We start from the raw sequence: 15,690 nt of genomic DNA, 5'->3' as shown, positions 1-15,690 counted from the left end.
ACTAGTTTTTGAGGCACAACCCAAAGCATTTGTACAGTTTACGAGTTGTATATTGTCCTTGTTACTGACCTATGCTGAGATTGAATAAGCAGCTTTCCTGCCTCTGCAGGGCAGACAGTCGTGATGCACGCTCAAAGGACGTATGTTCTAAATCCACACTTTTATCCACGGACAATTCGTGCATTTTACCCGGTGAGGATGAGCCAGTCAAGCGCAGGTTAGCACTGTGCTGAACAATGAGTGGAATGCCTAATGCATTGCGGATGGTGTACGGGGATTTTTCCTTCAGAGAATGGTCAAACGAGGAGGCTGTGCTCTCTGAGAAAGCCTGACAAGAGAGAAATTTTATCTTTATATGTGTAACATGCATTGCCATTCAAAGGTTTGGGGTTGGTAAGATTTTTTTAAATGTTTTGGAAAGAAGCCTCTTATGATCACTAAAACTGCATTTATTTGATCAAAAATACAGTAAACATTCTGAAACATTATTAAAACTAAAATAACTGTTTTCTATTTTAATATATTTTAAAATGTAATTTATTCCTGTGATGGCAAAGGTGGTCATACTTCAGTTTAGTGACCACCTCTCATTATTATCTATTTATTAACTACAACTTTTGCCTCAATAAACTCCTAATTTGCTGCTTATTAATAGTTAGTAAGGTAAAGGTAGTTGTTGAGTTTAGGGATGGGGTAGGATTAAGACATCTAAAATATGGTCATGCAGAATAAGGCATTAATATGTGCTTTATAAGTGCTAATAAACAGCCAGTATGCTAATAATATGCACACTCATAAGCAACTAGGTAACAGAACTGGTCCTTAAAATAAAGTGTTACCACAAAGCTGAATTTTCAGCATCATTACTTCAGACTTCAGTGTCACGTGATCCTTCAGAAATCATTCTAATATGCTGATTTGGTGCTTAAGAAACACTTCTTACTATTAATGTTGAAAACAGTCATGCTGCTTAATATTTTTGTGCAAATTTTTGTTTTTTCAGGATTCTTGGGTGAATAGCTCACAGGAAAAGCATGTTTTGAAATGGAAACCTTTTGAAACATTATAAATGTGTTTACTGTCACTTTTGATTAATTTAATGTGCCCTTGCAAATTAAAATATTTCTAAAAAAAAAATCTTCCTACTGACCCCAACTTTTGAACAGTAATGTATATTTAACACCCTGTGAATATATCACACCATTAAAAAGAAAACAACAAATAGCAATACTTGTTTAATAAAAAAAAAAAGAAAAAAAAAAAAAGAAAAGTTAAGTAAAAATCCTGCATTTTGTATGTACGGGAAAAGTGAATAATGTTACAATGATATTTTTATCATATATGTTTTTTTGTGTGTGTGTGTGTGTGTAACTGAATGGTTTACCTTAGCCAGGTTGTTGAAGACACTGAGGCAGCACTTGGACACTGTGATGTTCATGGTGTCTTTGGAGCATATGGTGATGGCTGTGCAAGAGTCTGGCAACATAATGAAATCATCCCCAGGAACTGGACTTTTATCTCGAACAGGGTTATTCTTCATCTATACACATAAACGCAAAAAAAAAAAAAAAAATTCACAAACAGAACAGCCTGCAACATATCTTACTGGGTGGGAATGTGAATTCATGTTTATACAAAAGTGGAAAAGGAAAAGCAATTCTGCTTACTTCTAATTTAAGGTTCCACCTTCGTCTCCCGTTGTCTACTCTCTCAAGCAGTGGCTCCCAAACTGCATGAGTCTCATTGAAGTAATTCACCTCCAGTGTCATATCTGCAGAGACACTGAGCAACGACGACCAGTTCTGAGCAGTCCCAGTAAATGACGACTCTGCAAGCAGCAGGGGAACAGTCCGATGCCCCAAACCTGACTCCAGCGTGACCTGCACCACCTTCACGTTCATCTCAAAACTCTCTCCATCCTTACTGCTGTCCACATCCTTGAAGCTCTCAGTGACCTCGGAGGCTGTATCCACACCAAGGAACCAGTAGTTTGCATTAGCGACATTCATCAAAGACCAGAGGCTGTTTAGGTCATCTGATGTCTGCTGTGACGGCTCTTCTTTAGGTTTGGGTGCCATGGCCGCCGTGATGGTAATGACAGTGTTAAGAATGATAGGAGAGATCTGAGAGAGAAAGACCAAAAAATAAATAAATACATTTTAGTTTAACACAGATTAGATTAATATATTCCTGGGATATAATGAAAACATGAGATGTTTGAACAGTACTGTATATATTTACACAGAAAATAACTCAGTAACAGTGTATTTGTACACACAAATGATAAATAAAAATAAAATTATATATATATATATATATATATATATATATATATATATATATATATATATATATATATATATATATATATATATATATATATATAGTGAGCAAATACACAACAGTTCAAAAGTTTGAGATTGGTAAGATTTTTCAACAGAAATGAATACTTTTCTTTAGCAAGGATGCAATATATAAATCAAAAGTGACAGTAAAGACAGTTACAAAAGATTTCTATTTTAAATAAATACTTTTACATTTCTATTCATCACAGAGTCTTGATGTCTTGAAGAAATAAATGCATCATCGTTACCACAAAAACATTAAACATCACAACTGTTTTTAACACTGACAATAATAAGAAATGTTTCTTGAGCACCAAATCAGCATATCAGAATGATTTCTGAAGGATCATGTGACACTGAAGACGTAATGGCTTATTAAAAAAATCAGCTTCACCATCAAAGAAATGAATAGAAAAGAAATAAATGTTAAAATATATTAAATATATATTTATTGTTAAAATATATTAAATATAATATTTAAAATATTATTAAATATTATATAAAATAGAATATTAAAATAGAATATTTTTTTCATATTTACTGTATTTTTGATCAAATAAATGCAGCCTTGGTGAGCATAAGATACTTAATTTAAAAACATTTAAAAAAATCTTACCAATCCCAAACCTTTGAAATGCTAGAATATATGTTCCTTTCAAAAAAATATTAATATGGCAAAGAGCTAACACCCACTTTCACAATGACCTCCTCTACAGTTACTGAACCAGTTAATGGGGCATTGGTTGGCATTTTGGTCTCAAGTTCAACAGAGCATGGTCTCAGCACCTGCAGTAAAAACAAATTCATGATTTAAAAAGCATTACAGACAATTGCAATTACATAGCCTGCAATATATTTTTCACTGTGCCTCTTAAAACACAAAATAAACATAAAACGTTATTCCTGTTGTAAAAATAGAGTTAAAACAGAAAGACATTAGTAGAAATCAGTAACCATACGGTGGTCTCGGCTTTGTCACCCTCCTTCCTGATAAAGGGGCAGGCGAGCACTTTGAGGCTTCTGACGTTGGCCTTCATGGCCTGGCCAGTGTCTTCAGACAGGAGGCTAAAATCACACTGGAACGAGGCTACCAGTGCAGGAGCATCTGCCTTCATCAGGTTAGCCACAAACACAACCTCTGGGTCCACCACAACTGCTCGCAGCCTGGTTCTCAGACCTGAAGTTGATAGATAAAATATCAAAGACACTTTTTTTTCCTGGAACGTCTGAAACGAAGGGTTCCTACACTTTCTGACCAATTAATTTCCATTCCTTTTTAATGACTGCTCTAGCCCTTTCTAATGATCAGACATTACAGACATTGTACGCACAAACATTTCAAGCCAAAAATACTTTACAACTGATCAGAAAAATATATATACTGACTTTACTATTTCCATAACCTTTAAGATTTTTTCATTTATGTTGACATTTCCAGGTCTTGAAATCACATTTTTGAAATTCCCTGACATGTTCTGGTTTTCCTAACTGTGAGAAACAACCATTCTTTTAGCAGTAGCATTCATACCTGCTTTAGGTTCACTCTGGATTTTGGGCTCGGAGACATATTTGAGTGGCAGCTGATTGGATTTGTCTCTCTGTGTAGGTGGACTTGTAGGCAGGGCTTGCACAAAAAAGTCGGCCACAGCCAACAGGAACTCCACACTAGCACACAAATAGAGCTTCTGCAGCACAGCGACCACCGAGCTCTCATCCGCACTCTGAGAGTATGTCACATCAATCATGGGCTCTGATGTCTCCTCATCACGCCTTCCCAGCATCCTGTGAGGAAGAATAATGTGATCAGACCAGAGGGGTGAGGCCTTGAAATAAGACTGTTATAATTAAAAGTTGCATGATGGATGCATTTATTTGCTGAAAAACAGTTATAGTAAACTGGAAAAACTGAATTTTCAGCGACAATTACTACAGTCAGTGTCACATAATCCCTCAGAAATCATTTTTTGTGAAATCTTAATAAAATTTACGTTAAAAATCTTAATCTAAATAAGTGTAAATCACCTGGATGTGACTCTCTGAATACCGCTGCGTCTGTCATCCAGCGTGCATGTGGTGAGGATGGTGGAGACCTCCATGTTACCGTTACTAAACATTTTGCCAGAAGTCTTCATTTTACACAGCATAAATTCACCTAAACACAACAGCTCCTTATGTACGGAGGGCTAGAGAAAGACAGATAAAAAAAAAAGAGACTCACTTTATTTATCAATGGACTCTAACAGTAAACAGTCACTAATGTTCACCAATCTGTAGACTCCATACAGACCTGTGCAGGATCGTTACTGTAGAGAGTAAGGCCAAGGGACTCCACATTAAAGCTGAATTTGACACTCTCCAGCAGCTCTGTCTCCCCCAGTTTACCTTCAGACAGCTTCTCCACAAGAATCTCAGAGCCTACACAACACAAGACCATCCACTGAGTTTTTCCTCTACGAGAAGGATTACTATACAAAACATTTGTGTGTGTCCGTCTTCCCTCACCAGTCGCTGTACGCGCTCTGACAAGCACACTCTCTTGTTTGAGGGCTGCCTCTGAGCCGATCAGTGTGTCAGATTGAACACTGCTCGCCTCTCCAATGTTCTCCATCAGAATCCGCAGCAGGACAGTCAGGTCATCTTGACTCAGAGCCACCTGGAATGCAGTCAAAAAATGTGAGAATCTTCATTAATTTTCCCACAATCACTCCAACTCTATAATTACATATTATATTAATTATAACCAGATTCCAGAAATGGACCAGCCAAAACAAATTTCCACAGAATTCATTTAAAGTCTGCATGAAATGTGACTTTAAAAATCTGAGTATACGTCCTGACTTTATGTGAACAGACCTTCATGGGCTTCAGATCTCCGTCCACCTCTATGGCAGCCATCTTCTGGTACCATGATACCGCCAGGTTACGTTTAACAGACAGAACAAGGTTGACTGGCTCCAACAGTTTTGAACTAGGCTGATTTGAGTCCTGCTCCATGGAGATTCTGAGGATAACAAACAAAAAAGCATGTATAGGAGGAAACACATATAGAGCTGTATAATGGACAACTAGAATGTGGGCTTTGAAAATTCATGAATTAATTCTGTTCAGTTAATTATCAGATCTTTAAATACACATATTGGATATAAGTATACTTTGAAAAGCAAGTCTGAAAATCCTAGATATGCTTTGTGGCAGTGGGCTACCTGGACAGTTTTAGCTGTGTGAGCTCTATATCCATATTATCTATGACAGCAGGCAGCGGACGACCTTCCACTGGGAGCAGAGAGAAGCTGTTTCCCACAGTAATGAGACCCAGGTCCGCCTCCACAGCATTATGGGATGTGGAGGACTGAGGGATTATGATAAGGGGGGCCTTCAGCCTGATGTTCATGGCAAGTCTGAAACTCTTCTGAGCGAAATCCCTCACACTGGAAGCTGCTTTCTCCGCGGCCTGAGCCGTGGCGGCACTGAGAGCCTCTTTAGCTGCCTGGAAGTTATTACTGAAATTCTGTGGAGAGAGAAAGTAAAAGTAAGCTAGTGTGCTTGAATCAGCAGAGAGGCCACGTGTGCAATTTAAACTCACCAGTAATGACATGACAAATTTGTGAAGGTAGACCACTTGAATGCAGCCCACGTTGAGTTTCACTTTGCCATCAACCTTTGAAGTATCTGTATACCCAGCCCCCTCAGTGGCTTTGGGTGTCAGACTCATGCTGAAGCTGAACACCTCATCGCCTACGATGGAGATGGCCTAGAGAACCAAAAATAACCCAAAATAAAAAACAGATATTGCAGTTCACTTTACTTTAATGCACTTCTGATGTACTTTGTTTATACAAAAGCCAAAGTAGGGCTGTTCGATAAAACAATAACGATGATTATCGCAATATTATTTTCCTCAATAAAACGATTAGAGCTCAATAAATGTTCGATATAATGTTTAAAAGTCATACAGTCAGAATAATTAATTTCACCATTTAAAAATGAGGTTGTTACAATTTTTACATGCTACTGTTTTTGATAATGAACATCTGCATCCTAACTCAAGCCATTACCAATGTCAATTCAAGCTACTGTCAAATGTGCATTTCTAAGAGACAAAAAAGCTGTGCTGAAAACACACGCCATCAAAGTCAGGCAATACAAATCTGCTTCACAATAATATCACTCATTAGAACATGCAGAAACTAAGAAATTAATTTTTCTATTAAGATATTTTTTTTGTTAAGGAAAAATGACTGGAAAAGTGTAAGAAATAAAATCAAAAACGTGAAGTGTTTGTCATGTTCTGACAAAAAGACTAGTTTAAAACCACAAATAACAGTCTGGCTTCTACAACTTTCACTTAGGAGCACTTGAAATAAATTTTTTGTGATAATTATCGATATCGACTGATATGAAAAATTGTATCATGATCATTTTTTTGGCCATATTGCCCAGCGCTAAGCCAAAGTGAATAGAAATTAAAATGTATAAAGAATAGTAAATGGTTAAAATGTGCTGCAGTGGTACAGCTAGCTTGCCTTCTTGTGAATTGTTTTAGGATCCACATTCATGATGATGAAGTCGCGCAAACGTGCGTACATGTGTGTCTGAGTTCCTTGCATCTTTAGAGAACCGTCCAAACCTCAGGAGAAGATTTATAAAATTAGTTACCCAACAAAACCAGCCTCAGAATAATCAAGAAATAGATACTTTTTAAGCAGACCAATACGCCATACAATTAAAAAGTTGCTTTATTACAACTATTATATGCTATAATAAAATGAACAATAATTACACTTCATTTTCTATTTGTACTATAGTTGCCATATAATATTACATTATATAATTATTTAATCAAAATAAAAGATAAAATATAAATATATTATTCAAATATATTTACATCTTAAAGAAGATCCTGCATTATTTTTTATTTTAAAACAGTAGCAGTAATGCAGTAACTTTTATATTATAATACACAAGTACATTTTCAAAATAAGAATGTATTCTCACCCTGAATTTTGATGTCTGCCATGTTGCTTTTTTGGTCACAAACCAACACATTAAATGCACCAAGCTGCATGTTCACCATCAGGTCAATGACGTCTCCATCAGAAGGAGAACTCAGTGCAGCTGAGACAGAAACAGAAACATTAATTCATTCCTAAATCATGGGCAAAAAGTCCATGTTTGTCAGTTTTAGTGTGTGTGTGTTTACTGGATTTAGCTGAGGTAGTTCTCATATCTTCACTCTTTTTGCTCTCTCTCTCAGGTGAGGGCAGACTGCTGTTGGACAGGGCAGTGGACAGGAAGTCCATGGTAGAGAGGAGAGCCTCAGTGTGCAACATCAAGTCTAGAGAGGAGAACACCACCTAAAGACACACACAGGCATGTTAAACTCCTTCAATACGAAGTTCTTTTGAGATTAACGCCTCAATTTCCAAAACTCTATGTTATTTAACCTTGTTTACAGATGCTTACATTGATCTTCTGCTCAGTATTCTGGTAAAGGCTTGCAAAGTTGGGCCCACTTCGATCAGCCTACAAAGATAGGAATCAAACAAAGTTAAGATCTCCATTCATGAGTCCTGGAAGCTCTCAAAACCTGCTACATCTTAGTGAAGACGTCTACACTATAATTCTAGGATTAATAATGGCGAATCTATAATCTATCACCATTGTGTAAAATATTAGAACAACTATACCTTTAATCAGAACTTGATTAGTATGCATTCATATCTCCTGACTTTTAACAGTACACTTATATGCAACAAACACTGCTATCTCATTTGAGAGAAATGGCCCTTAGGAGTTAAAAGAAGAGCCAATCCACAAACACTAAAGAGCATAATGGCTAATGGCTGGATTTATTTGTCCTGATGCTTTGACCAGGGTATGAATTAATGTGCTGCCCTAAATAAATAGTTAAAAGCTAAGAGCTGAAGCTTGTCTAGACACAAAATGTCCTGCCACTAGTCAACTCCAGCATGGATTAAAATGGTGTTACTTAACACTTAATGTAAGAAGTTTTTGACAGTTTTCTTTTGTATAGGAAGTTTTATAAATAATGCTTCTGTGCTGATGCAACGATAGAATTATGTGCTAATATTCAGAAAGAAACAGTTACCTTAAAATACTTGACTTCAAGAAGATCTGCTCCTGACTCTGCTGAGGAACTGATAATACAGAGTGGTTCTCCATTTGAATCTGTGAAGAAGAAAAAAAGTTCATTTGAATTTTACAAAAAAAGAAAAAAAGAAGCTGCTTTGTACTGCGAGGCTTCAAAACCAAGTGCTACAAACCAAGGAACTCTAGGCACTTCATGGAGATGTTTTTTATGTATGTTGTGGCCTCCATGTCGTATTTTCGAACTTTGGTGTCAATTCCAAGCTGAGCTACATGGAGAACCAAAAAGGGACACTCTTTCCCATTTTTGGACTTTTTCAACCTTAGCATAACCTACAAAGAGAAAGATACAGGATTCTCAGTTCACTCCAGATCCAGTCCAAATCTGGAGTTAAGACTAACTGAAAATAAGAACTTAAGAGAGCTTAATCACCTCCTTGATTTCAAAATTGAGCAGCACATTGACAATATTTTCACTGAAAGCACCATTGGTCAATGCAGGTTGACTCCCTGTCCCCACAGGTAGTGTTTCGATCAGTCCTTCATCTACAGCTTCATCTGTGGAGGAAAAGAGGATAAAATGAAGCCCTTAAAGACGAACTTTAATGGACAAGATTACTGGCAGGTTAAACCTTTTCATACTTTTAGCAGAAGCTTTCATTCCCTCCACTGCAGCAGCCCTGCTTCCCTCGCCAATGTTCTCTGCTAGGATTCTCATGAGGACCCCAACATCCTCCTGGCCAAGAGCCATCTACAGAAGCCAGAAAATACTAATCTTTAGTTTTCTCTCCTGAAAATTCTGATTGGGCCCCATTTTAGATTCAACACTTCCACGTCTAAAACGTCATGAGAAACTCACGTTCATTGACATAAGTACTCCATTGACCTCCATTCCAGGAATTTTGTTGTACCAAGTGGCAGCCAAATTACGCTTGACTAAAAGCTCTAGATTTATGGGCTCCAGAATCTCAACATCTAAATGAGCAGCATCACGCTTCAGATCAGTCCTGAAGAAAGAAGGTCAAATAAATAAATAAGAGAAAGTTAACAGCTGTCTCTGAATTATTCTGTAGCACCAAACAAGTCAAGAATACTATTAACCATTTTAATTAATTGAAATAAAGCTGAAATAAAACATAAATGAAATGAAAATGACAAATTTTGCCTTGGAAACTAATTAAAATATATCAGTTGAAGTAAAATCTAAATAAAAAACAAATAATAAAAATTAAAAAGGACAAAAGCACAAAACAAAGAACATAATTCTTGAGCATCACTTCTCAAGCATAGAACTTAAAACTAAAATTTAAATGAAAACTGAAAATATAAAAATAAAAGTTAATTCAAAATATTAATATACAGTATTATAATTGTGCATAAGTAATATTAAAATAACACAACTACGGAGAAGACTGATAACAATGACCTCAAAATTGAAAGATAGTTCTTTAAATTGGTTGTAAAAATCACATAAATGAATTTTGAGAATTTTGGGAAAGATCTCCAGCTTTCTTTACTACCTAGACAGTTTGAGCTGCGTGAGTTTTACATCCATGGTCTCCAAAACTGCAGGCAATGGGAAGCCCTCAGCTGCCAGCAGTGAGAAGCTGTTTCCCACAGTGATGAGACCCAGGTCAACCACAAATGCATTATAGGATGTGGAGGACTGAGGGATTATGATAAGAGGGGCCTTCAGTCTGATGTCCATGGCAAGTCTGAAGCTCTTCTGAGCGAAATCCCTCACACTGGAAGCTGCTTTCTCTGCGGCCTGAGCCGTGGCGGCACTGAGAGCCTCTTTAGCTGTCTGGAAATTATCCACAAACATCTATGGAAGACAACCAATAGTTAGTTATGGCTTTGTGTGACTTGACATGGCAGTTTATTAGAAGTGAGGGAAGGTCTTAATGTAACAGCCTGGGATCCATAGTGAGGAAAATTCATGCAGGGATGTTCTTGTGTTTTAAAACGCCTGAAAGCCGAATTTACAACAAAAAGTTGCAAATTCAGTAGGGGTGAAAAAAGCAGCGCTGGAGTGAAAGTAGGCTATTTTTTGTGAGAGAAAGTAGGAAAGTTGATGATTATATTGTCTGGGTATGGCTGGTGAGCTGTTTCTATTAAGCATGTAGAGTATGAAAGTTAGAACCAGTAAAATCAAGCCATCCACACCGTGCGAAATTACCTCTCAAATTTCTGTGATTTCTACTTCAATATGTAGCATGAGTCACAAGCACACATGCAAATCCACATATTCGCAATCAAGTCATTTAACTATTCTGTGCCTTATTGCATTCATAAATAACACTATAGGCTAAATTTGCATAATCTAAAAGTCCACTTCTTTAAAAATATCTAACAGTTAGAACGCTAATATCTCACAGTGAAAACTAAGAAATAAATACTAATATACTCAAGACATCTATAGAAAACAGCATTAAAGCTGCAGTATGTAATTTCTGCAACATTAGCAACAGCAAACAGAATTGTAATCGGTTTAGCAACACTGACTCAAGATTTCAGTCCTATTTCTGAAAAATAAAAGATGGCATGATCCATTCTTTGAAAAAACACTTGGATGAGCTCTACCTTTTAGGAGATACATAATTCTGCTTGATGCCGTGCATCTAGCGGTGCAGAAATTCTAAAATGCAGTGCTATTGTAGATAAATATCATGTATGGGTGTGATCTTTGAAAGTCTTTCTTTTGGTTCTTCAAACTACCCGATTTGGTAGGAAAAACATAACTAAAAAGTCATACACATTTTAAAAGAGGTTATTATATGTCAGTGGTGCATATAAATATATTGAAATATTACTGACAATATTAGTGACTGTAAACTTTGAAGAGACTGCTTCTGTTTAGCTTGAATCTATTGAATTGTTTGTGAATAAGCAGCAGAGCTACAGTATATATTTCTAAATGGTGTTTTCAGAATACATACAAATATTTTTCTCTTTTTTTTTCTACCAATATTTATTATTACTACAAACCTACCACTAGAACCTGCCACCCCCCACCCCGTTGTTCAACACAATATCTTACTATGGCCTCCCCATAAAGCAGAGATATTTTTGTATATGTATACCGTCTTGTAAAAAGTCGTTTTTCTTGCGTAGTTAGAATTAAGGCCTTTTTTTGTTTTTATACATGGAAAATTATACATTTTTTTTATTATTAATTCCATTTTTAGAATTATTTTTTAATTAATTTCTTTTTAAATATGAGAATAAATATTGGAAGTTTGTTGAGGCCCCTAGTGGGTCCAGGATCCCTTGTTAAGAACCACTGCACTAGGAATAAAACAAAGGCAGTCATAAACATTGCTGTGAATGGTGTTAACCTGGATTAATGTTTCCATCTTATTTGAAAAGGTTTAACTATGCATACAACAAATCCAGTAGAGTTTAATGGGGTGAGGACATAGTTCAGTGTGTGCAGAGGTGCATTTGAAGATAAGCTGCAAAGCAAAAGACTTTAATGCTGCATGCCCAAGCCTGTACCTCATCAGCAGAGGGGTATTGATAGCTAAAAGAGTCCTGAAAAGAGGAAGACACAATTAACGAAAACAATGAGGGGGGGGGGGGAGAGATGCCAGAACAAAAAGAAAGGGAGAGACATAAACAACACAGACAAAATACAAACGAAAATACAGATACTGAGAAATACTGTTTTGTAAAACTCTGTCCCTCTTTGTTTTGTAATTACCAATAAGTGGGTTTTATCTACTGGTATAATTTTAGATGACTGAGTAACACAGACAGAATATGAGTACCGATACAATATATAAGATAAGTGGATTTCTTACCAATAAAGACGTAAGGAACTTGTGCAGGTAGACGATCTGGATACAGCCAAGTCTCAGGATAACTTTCCCATCCACTTTGGAGGTGTCAGTGTAGCCTTCACCTTCAGTGGCCCCGGGATACAATGTCATCTTGAAGCTGAAAACCTCTTCTCCAACAATTGACACCGCCTGGTAGTATTCACAAAAACAGAACTGGAGCACAGAAACCTGCTTGCAAACATGCCAAAAACAATATGACTGATTTCTCACCTTCTTATGGATAGTCTTAGGGTCCACATCAAGAACCACAATGTCACGCAGACGGGCAAAAACATCTGTTTCTTTGGCTTGGACCACCACAGATGCGTCAATGCCTGACATAAATGAAATCAACATGTTTGGATAACTTGCAGAAAATTAATATATCATTTTAAGATACGCTGACTTTTAAGAACAGACACTTTAGTTATTTTCTACCTTGAACCCGGATGTCAGCAATGTTGCTTCTGTCATCGCAAACAGCCACTCTGAAAGAGCCGAGTACGGCAGACAGCTTAAAGTTCACAACACCAGAGTCCTTCGAACCCTTAGACACTAACAAAGCAAAGACACTCGTGTTAAAACACTCAAACAGCACATAATGTGATAAACTGAAAACAGTACTGTCTGCAACATGCGTTAACAAGCAAAACAGATACTGTTTCAGACCCCTGTTAATACATGGCATGTCAAGACCAGTGCAAAGGTCAAGAAAAAAATATTAGTTACCCAAGAAAAAACCTACAAAGCAGAGACAAAAGACAACATGGATGCATGAGCAATATTCAGGGTCTACTCCATAATCTGACATCAAACAAAACACATTTGTTTTCACAGATATTCAACATAAAACGCGTATGTGTTATTCACACCTGTCTTCCCTGCTGCTGCTCTCTCAGCTCGTCTCTTGGTTTCTCGGTCTTTTGAAGCTGTGAGGTCTTGTGGTATTGCTGAATTCATGTAGTTGATGGTAGACAGCAAAGCTTTAGTGTGCAGCAGGAAGTCCAGTGAGGAAAACTCCACCTGTGAAAAGAAGTGAATCAATTTTGATTTCTGATAAAACTTTCCAATAAAAAACATTTTTTTCAAATGAAACATTCAAAATTAAAATTAAAAAGACTAATAATGTAATTTTAAGAATGTAATAAAATGATTTTGTGCATGTGTGTGTACATACATATACATATATAGATACACACATATATATACATATACATACATATATATATATATATATATATGATTGGCTGGCAGGTGTTGATTAAATTCGTTGAACTGCACAGGTAGTTCCAGATCAGTTTAATCACGTTCTATATTAATGTGCTTCCTATAAACATTGGTAACCATAGTAACATACAGTTACAGTTGAATAGTAATACAGAAAATAACCGTCATTTATATCGTTTCGGTCAAATATTGCAGTGCAAATATTATTAACATCTGTAATATGTGAATGCTGGGAAATGACCATGGCATAAACGGGATAATCAACGGCTAGCTGTGCATTAAATGATTTGAATGCACGACGTGGATGCGAAGAACCGCCCAACGGTGGTTGCCTCCGCGAAGGATAAGTAGATTATCCCTTACATACATATATATATATATATATATATATATATATATACACACACACACACACACACACACTAAAATATTTTTACAAAAATATGTTTTTAATCAAAATATTTTTATTTGACATTTTAAATTTAAAAATAGTAGAATAATTGAATGAATAAATATATTGAATGAGTAAGTAAACAAATAAATTCTAAGATTACTGGCCTTCATTATTTGGAACTGTAAACTTAAACATACCTTCAGTGCTTGTTCTGTTTTATTAAATATGGTGTTGAAGCTGGGTCCATTAACATCAGCCTGAAGGACATAAAAAAGCCATGTAGAACAGCACCAGTTAAACCATTGAGCTAAAACAACCCATTTAAGAGTCCTTTATAGAGTGTTTGATAAGCAAAATACTCATGTTTACTTTGATGTACTCCACTTTCAATAGATCAGAGCCATGCTTGTCTGAAGAGGTAATTAGATGATGTGGCTGATTTTGCGCATCTGAAACACATACACACAAGAATGAGAGCAACAGCATCCCTGAAACAACATGAAGTACTTCAAACAACAAAAGCTTGATCACACTTTGTGTGTGTGTGTGTGTACCTTTTATCTCACAGTAGTCCAGGCTGATCTTGCGCAGGTAAGATGTGACGGTGAGATCAAAGGACCGTATCTTGCCCTCTGCACCCAGTTGAGACACACTGAAAGCCAATACGACATCCTCCTGAGCGGCCTGCCTCGTAAGCTCCATCAACACCTACACACACACACACACACATTTATAGACACATATACATCACTTCACACTGAAGCACACAATGGTACACACAAACACAAACAGGAATCATACACAAAATAACTGTCATCAACTGATGGAATGCTGAATGATTTTTTTTTATGAAATGTGGGGCTATTGCCCCCACTGATGACAAATGGTTGTGGCACGGTGTGAACAAAGTGATGAAGAAGAACGTACTGCTTTGACTTCAAACTGAAACTGCACTTCGGTCAGTTCCTCTAAGGTTGATCTGAGAGAGTCTTCATCTGCAGACTTCTCACTGGTGTCTTCTTCAGTGTCTGAACACACATGTACAACATAAACTGTGTGCATACATAAAATGTGAGAAAATGTGTATAATTATATGACCAGTGTGAATTAAAAACAAAAGACTTGTGTGGTATTCATTTAAGATTTCTTTTTTTTGTCTGAAATTAAGTGCGAGCATCTAGGTGAATTCTGACCTGACTCCACTGTATAGGACAGAATTGCGGGGTCTAAACCCAAAACCTTTGGCCTGGCATCAGACAGCGGCATCCCAAAAACCTTCAGAAGAATATCATCATTATTATACAAACAACAGGAAATTATATGGTGTCATTTTCTCACACTGTTTACTTCCTGTACATATGCAGAAACACCCTCAACCAACATTAACTTTTTTTTTTTTTGCATTGTAGTCAATAGGTAACATTTTGCAAGAAAGCATTCATTCTGATGTAGTGTCAATAAACATTTCTTATTATTATCAATGATCATATTTTTGTGGAAGCTGTGATATATACACTTATGAGGATTCTTTGAGGAATAGAAAGTTCAAAATAACAGCATTTATTTCAAGTAGATATTTATTAATGTAATGCAGCCTTGCTGAATAAATGTTTTCAGCCAAGTATTCATAAATGTAATTTCTTAAAACAAAATGTTACTGATCACAAACTTTTGAATGGTAGATCTTTATTTATTTAAATGTACTGTAAGATCATATCTAGAATATCTAACATTTGCTTTGCAAAGTAAACTAGTAAGGGCTTTTTCTTGCTTGTTGAGGCAGTAAGATGACTTA

General features: G+C 36.4%; 1 protein-coding gene across 9 annotated transcripts in view; it reads right to left on the bottom strand.

Moving 5' to 3' along the window:
* The window catches only part of vps13c (vacuolar protein sorting 13 homolog C), a 59,720-nt gene that overhangs the window by 20,874 nt on the left and 23,156 nt on the right, over nucleotides 1-15,690 (bottom strand). For 6 of the 9 annotated variants that reach the window (XM_058782011.1, XM_058782010.1, XM_058782005.1 and 3 more), the window contains 32 exons: nucleotides 15,089-15,170; nucleotides 14,823-14,923; nucleotides 14,450-14,603; nucleotides 14,265-14,344; nucleotides 14,093-14,152; nucleotides 13,147-13,297; nucleotides 12,713-12,829; nucleotides 12,506-12,609; nucleotides 12,257-12,424; nucleotides 11,952-11,987; nucleotides 9,974-10,278; nucleotides 9,313-9,460; nucleotides 9,096-9,204; nucleotides 8,887-9,011; nucleotides 8,630-8,786; nucleotides 8,455-8,534; nucleotides 7,809-7,868; nucleotides 7,546-7,699; nucleotides 7,341-7,460; nucleotides 6,869-6,972; nucleotides 5,929-6,096; nucleotides 5,549-5,853; nucleotides 5,199-5,346; nucleotides 4,848-4,998; nucleotides 4,633-4,760; nucleotides 4,368-4,528; nucleotides 3,874-4,127; nucleotides 3,305-3,522; nucleotides 3,039-3,131; nucleotides 1,668-2,123; nucleotides 1,385-1,540; nucleotides 70-328 (listed from right to left, as the gene is read on the bottom strand). In XM_058782011.1, coding sequence (XP_058637994.1) covers nucleotides 70-328; nucleotides 1,385-1,540; nucleotides 1,668-2,123; nucleotides 3,039-3,131; nucleotides 3,305-3,522; nucleotides 3,874-4,127; nucleotides 4,368-4,528; nucleotides 4,633-4,760; nucleotides 4,848-4,998; nucleotides 5,199-5,346; nucleotides 5,549-5,853; nucleotides 5,929-6,096; nucleotides 6,869-6,972; nucleotides 7,341-7,460; nucleotides 7,546-7,699; nucleotides 7,809-7,868; nucleotides 8,455-8,534; nucleotides 8,630-8,786; nucleotides 8,887-9,011; nucleotides 9,096-9,204; nucleotides 9,313-9,460; nucleotides 9,974-10,278; nucleotides 11,952-11,987; nucleotides 12,257-12,424; nucleotides 12,506-12,609; nucleotides 12,713-12,829; nucleotides 13,147-13,297; nucleotides 14,093-14,152; nucleotides 14,265-14,344; nucleotides 14,450-14,603; nucleotides 14,823-14,923; nucleotides 15,089-15,170 — 4,912 coding nt within the window. The remainder of the gene's footprint in view (nucleotides 1-69; nucleotides 329-1,384; nucleotides 1,541-1,667; nucleotides 2,124-3,038; nucleotides 3,132-3,304; nucleotides 3,523-3,873; nucleotides 4,128-4,367; nucleotides 4,529-4,632; nucleotides 4,761-4,847; nucleotides 4,999-5,198; nucleotides 5,347-5,548; nucleotides 5,854-5,928; nucleotides 6,097-6,868; nucleotides 6,973-7,340; nucleotides 7,461-7,545; nucleotides 7,700-7,808; nucleotides 7,869-8,454; nucleotides 8,535-8,629; nucleotides 8,787-8,886; nucleotides 9,012-9,095; nucleotides 9,205-9,312; nucleotides 9,461-9,973; nucleotides 10,279-11,951; nucleotides 11,988-12,256; nucleotides 12,425-12,505; nucleotides 12,610-12,712; nucleotides 12,830-13,146; nucleotides 13,298-14,092; nucleotides 14,153-14,264; nucleotides 14,345-14,449; nucleotides 14,604-14,822; nucleotides 14,924-15,088; nucleotides 15,171-15,690) is intronic. The other 3 variants (XM_058782006.1, XM_058782012.1, XM_058782013.1) reach the window with 1 other exon arrangement.

Source organism: Onychostoma macrolepis, chromosome 07 (assembly GCF_012432095.1).
Source record: "Onychostoma macrolepis isolate SWU-2019 chromosome 07, ASM1243209v1, whole genome shotgun sequence".
NCBI lineage: Eukaryota > Metazoa > Chordata > Actinopteri > Cypriniformes > Cyprinidae > Onychostoma > Onychostoma macrolepis.
This window is presented reverse-complemented; position numbering and strand designations above follow the sequence as displayed.